The 6,108-nt window shown below is 40.1% G+C and overlaps 1 protein-coding gene across 1 annotated transcript in view; it reads right to left on the bottom strand.

Moving 5' to 3' along the window:
• Nucleotides 1–5,151, bottom strand: part of TMEM47 (transmembrane protein 47) — a 23,017-nt gene extending 17,866 nt beyond the window's left edge. Inside the window, exon 1 of the mRNA XM_078064043.1 lies at nt 5,055–5,151. Coding sequence (XP_077920169.1) covers nt 5,055–5,151 — 97 coding nt within the window. The remainder of the gene's footprint in view (nt 1–5,054) is intronic.
• Between the last annotated feature and the right edge of the window lie 957 nt (nt 5,152–6,108).

The following is a 6,108-nucleotide window of genomic DNA, read 5'->3' as shown; positions in this document are numbered from 1 at the left end:
GAACGCAAGCGCTAAAATGGGTATGAGAGCTCCTGCAAAATGTGAAGTAAACCTTACTTGGCTTCTCTGGGGCTCTGTTCTTTGATAGCGCGTTGACTTAAACCTTTATTCATTCGGCTTTGCGCTATGCCAAGTTAGATCTGAATTCCTCCCAGGGCATTAACTTATTCTTGTGCCCTCCAAGACCTAGCCCAGGGCCTGGCATAGGAAATGTGGCATATTTTTAAGTAATTAATCTACACACATTTATTGAGCACCTACTGTGCACTCCAAGCTGAAGATTCAGCCCAATATGACCTAGCGTTTGTTCTTAAGGAGATTCACTCACTCTTTTGTTTGTTTTCCTATCTGTGAGGTATAAACACCCCTTGAAAATGACTTTGTGGTTCTGTAATTGACTGGTGGAGCTTGCACTTGGCGGGTTGTCTATTGTATCTCTTTGACTACTTTCCATTTTTCCTATAAAAGAAGCAATTTATTGAATAGATCATTGAGGATGGGGACGTTCCCAGATCTTTCACCATCTGGAAAATTTGGTAGAAACCCAAAATAGTGGTTCAGATCTGAAAAATGAAAGAAATGCCTCCTCTTTTTTTATGGAAACACTGTCCTCGGCACTGTAGGATTTCATACTTTTTGTTGATAACAACTTCTTTCCTTGTAACCACACCTTTCCATAGAGCTGACCACATTTTGACCAAAGCAACATTTTGAATGGAAGAAACAATCCAGTTAGCGTCAAATGACTTGAGAATAAGAATCAACCCAATGTGAAATAAAACCCATGGTTTTTTTACATTTGGAAATTAGAAAATTGGCAACTTCCCCCTTACCTCTCAATTATGATATGTACTGCCCTTACAAAGGAATACCTAGACCACTCTGAGCTCAACCTCTAACTTCCAATAAGCTTCTTGGTCTCCCAACTTTCCAAGGAGAAAGAAGCCTAAGCGCTTCCCTATGAAAACGAATGGAACACTGAAAAATTAAAAACCGGGATGATTAACAGGGACGACCGGGACTGTGATATTTTTCTTTTACCTGGATTTATGTTCGTGGGTTTAAAATGTACATTTGAAAATAACATTTAAGAAAATTTCTTGACTATGCCTCAAAGTTATAATCTTTTTTCTCCAAGTTTTATAACCTGCCTTTAATAAGTTTTATTTCCAGTCAGCCAATATTTTTCTTTATCTTTGTTTCCTCTAATTTGAGTTTCCTTCCTTCTCCACTTCCACCCTAGCTGCTCTGTGCACCCCCCCCCCCCCACCACCACACACACACTCATTTTGCTTCGTTTTTCTGGCTTGTTTTCAACTGCTTACTTGAGTGAATCCATCTTTCTTTATCCTACCTACAAAATTTTCTCTGTACTGTCTCCAAAATTAGAAAAGTAAGCCATTTTTAACTACAAGCTCCCGAATTCTCCTGAAATACTCCATTCCTCTGTTAATCATTTTTAGAATTTGCACAACATAATATAGATCTACCATCCTTAATCCTCACTTTTAAAATATGAAAACTTTCAAGACAAAGTATTTTGTTGTCGTTGTTCTCATAAGTTTGTAGCAAGCTCATTTGGTGGAAAAAACAATTCCAGACTGATGTGAGGCTATTTATGGTTTTGGTTTGTCTCCACTTAGCATGAATAAATATGCAGCCGCTGAACCTGTTGGGTATTGCCTAAATTTACAGTATATTCACCAGAGTATCCTTTTTTTAAAAACAGATTTTATTTATTTATTCATTTATTTATTTGACACAGAGAGAGAGAGAGAGAGGGAGAGCAAGCACAAGCAGGCAGAGTGGAAGGCAGAGGGAGAGGGAGAAGCAGACTCCCCGCTGAGCAGGGAGCTGGATGTAGGGCAGGACCCTAGGATCATGACCTGAGCTGGAGGCAGTTGCTTAACCGACTGACCCACCTAGGCACCCCTGCACTAGAGTAGAGCTACCCTATGACCCAGCGATTGCACTACTGGGTATTTATCCCAAAGATACAGATGTAGTGAAAAGAAGGGGCACATGCACCCCAATGTTCATAGCAGCAAAGCCAAAGTAGCCAAATTGTGAAAAGAGCTGAGATGCCCTTCAACAGATGAATGGATAAAGAAGATGTGGTCCATATATACAATGGAATATTATTCAGCCATCAGAAAGGATGAATACCCACCATTTGCATCGACATGGGTGGAACTGGAGGGGATTATGCTAAGTGAAGTAAGTCAAGAAGAGAAAGACAATTATCGTGTGGTTTCACTCATACATGGAATATAAGGAATAGCATGGAGGACATTAGGAGAAGGAAGGGAAAAATGAAGGGGGGGAAATCAGAGGGGGAGACGAACCATGAGAGACTATGGACTCCAAGAAACAAACTGAGGGTTTCAGAGGGGAGGGGGTGGGGGGATGGGTTAACCCGGTGATGGGTATTAAGGAGAGCACATACTGCATGGAGCACTGGGTGTTATACAAAAACAATGAATTGTGGAACACTACATCAAAAACTAATGATGGGGGCGCCTGGGTGGCTCAGTCGTTAAGTGTCTGCCTTCGGCTCAGGTCATGATCCCAGGCTCCTGGGATCAAGCCCCGTATCGGGCTCCCTGCTCTGCAGGGAGCCTACTTCTCCCTCTCCCACTCTCTCTGCTTGTGTTCCCTCTCTCGCTGTGTCTCTCTCTGTCAAATAAATAAATAAAATCTTTAAAAAAAAAAAAAAAAACTAATGATGTATGGTGACTAACATAATTAAAAAAAATAAAAGAGTATCCTTTAAAAATTTGAAAAAGTCTGACTTCCTCAACACAGCTAGCCCAAAAAGTTTTACATAAGGAATGGTGGACTTACATTTACCCTAAAGATGGAAAAAGTAGTGTGGAGGATTCCAACAATTAGTAAACATTGAATGAAAGCTACAAAAAACAAGTTAACTGACGAAGTGGGATAGGAAATGACAACTAAGGAGTGTGTGTGTTTGTGTGTGTGTATAGGAGGGAGGTAGAAATGAGGATTGAAATGGACTTATATCTGAGAAATGATATGGACCTACATTGAACTGTGAAGAAAGTTAGAGTTCCTAGCTCAAAAGAATTTACTTGAAATCTCTTAAAAGCAATGACTTAGTTGGTCCTGTACTATATAGTGTCACACAAAGGCCAGAGGTCCCCTCTTTTCCCTGAGCCTAGCCTGGGACACCATGGCACTGTGGTCACCCCTCTCCCTGGGCCTCAGGGGGGCAAAGACTAGAGGCCCTAACTCCATCCCATGGGATAGGAGCTCCATGAAAATTGGAGTCACAGAACTCCGATGTGTGACTCTGTGTGAGAGGTATAGCCAGGGAAAGGCAGGGAGGAGTCATTCCCTAGGCCCTGAAGTAAGAGAAAAGATGAGCCCCACGCTTGAATCAGGCCAGAAAAATGGGGCAGCAATGTGAGAGGTGAGGTCAGATGGAAGAGATTGGGAAGTTCATCAGAAAAATAGAAAAGTGTCATGGTGGGAGGTAGAGGGTATGGAAGAGATGGGGAGGAGGAGCACATTCCAGACGTTAAATGTGTCTTAAGAGAATAAAGAGGAATAAATGTCATGTTGTCTGCTCAGTCTGTCAGCAAAGGCACATCTCTGCATTTGCTTGGCATTTGAAATGTACAACTACTAATGTGCAGCTACTAAGGCTCTTTTGGCACTGGGATCACATCCAGATGTGGCATACCGGTTAGACCTATTTGCTCTGAGAGAGGAAGAAATAGAAAGGAGGGGAAAGTGATGAAGCAATCATTAAAAGATTAGAAATACACACCAACTGTTTTTCCAGTGTCACAGAAAATAATGTTGGCAAAATATTTTAAAAATCAGAAACAAAGGGTACTTTGGTTGTTTATTCACTTTACTCTAATTCCATTCTTGACTTCCATGCCAGAAGGATTCTGATGGGAGTGAAACCATGATATAACGAGGCCCGCCTGCTATTTATGATAATTAATAAGGTCCAAGAGAGTTCCAGGTTATGGTGTATTCTGTACTGCATTATTGAGATTTCTTGTTGCATTGCGGCAAAGTTCTTGGCTTAGAGTTATCACAAAAAGTTGTTACTAATAATTGCTATTTCTGCTTTTATAAAAAACAACATTGATGAAGATAAAGAATTGCACATCCCCAAAACCTAAATTCCATCATTTGCTAATGTCTTTTCCAATTTAAAAATGTATGATATTGTTGAATCAGTTAGCTTTAAGTCAATAATAACGCATTCGCTATTCACATTATGTGTTGATGTTTTGATTTCAAGTTAATTGTTGTTTCATAGTGGTACCTGTGACCATAATAATTTACTCGTCCACAGATAAGGGAAATACATCTTGGAAGTGAAAACACAAGAGGCCATTGGAGTTGAAGGATGATTAGTTTTAAAATAAATGTTTGTTGTAATGAAAGAAGCATGAATCAGATGCCCAGGAGGTAGGAATACATGGAAAATTAGAATATTCCCAGTGGGACTACGTCTAAATGCCTTTTCCATCTTTTTCAAGCATCTCTTTCCTTAACAGCAATCACTTATAGGCACAAAACTTCCTCCATATTTATATTTTATTTGTATTCACTTTTAGCTTTATGGATAAATGAACAGGTGTAAGCACTTCAAGCACCTCATGACCGCATTTTTATAGGTTTTGTTTCTTTCTTTGTTTCTACAACTACAAGTTGAAGCTTTTGGTTACCCTAAAGCAAGAAACAAGTGCATGCCTACCAACATATTCTCGTTCTGGCGGAATTTCATTTATCCTTGGCCACCACCAACATGGTACATCAATTCTACATCTCTCCTGGCACGCCCCGTGCTGGAGGACTAAATTGAAAATGGAACCCTGGAAGCCTCAGAGGTGGTTTCCCTGAATAGTTGAATACTTTGGTAAGCCGAGCAGGTTTAGCATATGCTTGGCGGAACTTGAAGGGAATGAGTGTTGAATTATGATTTCGGTGTTGGCTTAAATGCAAGCCAAGTGAAGTTAGAGTAGAGATGGAATCATTATCATCAGGAATCACTCTGGGAAATTGCTCACCCTTTCCATTGCTCTCTTTGGAGCTTGTTAGCTGAGCTTCCTCTGTAACTTTAGATTTCGGGCTAAAGTCAACTCTGCGTGCTTTGGGATTTTTCATGGAGACCTTTTACCCTTGGACGTTTGAATGAAGACACTTGAGACTGATGGGAAAATTCTAAGAGATGCCTGCTTAGGAATCCCCCCTTCCCAAATTGGTCTGCAACAGTGTCAGTTTCTCATCTCAAAAATAGTTTCATCCATGATGATTTGCACTGTTGCGTTATTTGCCATGTGTTTATTTTTTGTAGTATAGACAGTCTCAAAATTGTTGTAGCTGGGAGCCCTTCCCAAGTCTTCTCCTGATAGAGACTATATCTATAGTGTAAGAAAGTTCTCTTTCATTAGAAAGTGTGGATCCCTCTTCTTCTTTGTGGCCTGAAGGACTCACATTTGCAATTGGGAAAAAAATGAACCCCACATTCGTAAATTTCAAGTATAATGTTGGCTCAAAGTTAATTGAAGGTAAGGCTGAAATTTAAAAAAAGATTAAGTAGAAAGGGTACCTGGAGCAATTTATACTCATACTTCCAAGAAGAAGAATGCAGCTAAGCTATTTCTCTCTGGAATTTCCAAAAGGTGGTCTTAAATGTCAGCAATGCTAGGGGATTGAGGCTAGTGGAAAACAGATCCTCTTAGGAATTGTATTTCAGTGTAGCTCTCACCTCTAGATTTCACCTTTTAAAATTTGTCTCTGAAGTGACTGAGTAGTACTGCATGATTTGTCAGCAGTCTGTCAAAATTCAAAATGTCAGCTCATTCAGATTCAAACAAATATAGGTGGAGATATCAGAACAATATGAAGATCATTGCTTTTTGTCATTCTCTGAATCATTTTTTTCAACTTTTCCTTAGCCTACCTTTTTCAGTGCCCCCTCTCCGCCCCCCTCCACTCCACCCCACATACACTCTTTTAAGTTTCTTGGTCTTCAGCAAGCAAGAATGGGAATTGCTTTTGATTTAGCCAGACCAAGGTTAAGATACTCACTCTAGAACCTACTGTCTATATGGATTTGGA

Source organism: Halichoerus grypus, chromosome X, assembly GCF_964656455.1.
Source record: "Halichoerus grypus chromosome X, mHalGry1.hap1.1, whole genome shotgun sequence".
Taxonomy (NCBI): Eukaryota; Metazoa; Chordata; class Mammalia; order Carnivora; family Phocidae; genus Halichoerus; species Halichoerus grypus.
Note: the sequence above shows the minus strand (reverse complement) of the source record. Positions and strands in the feature narration are given on the sequence as shown.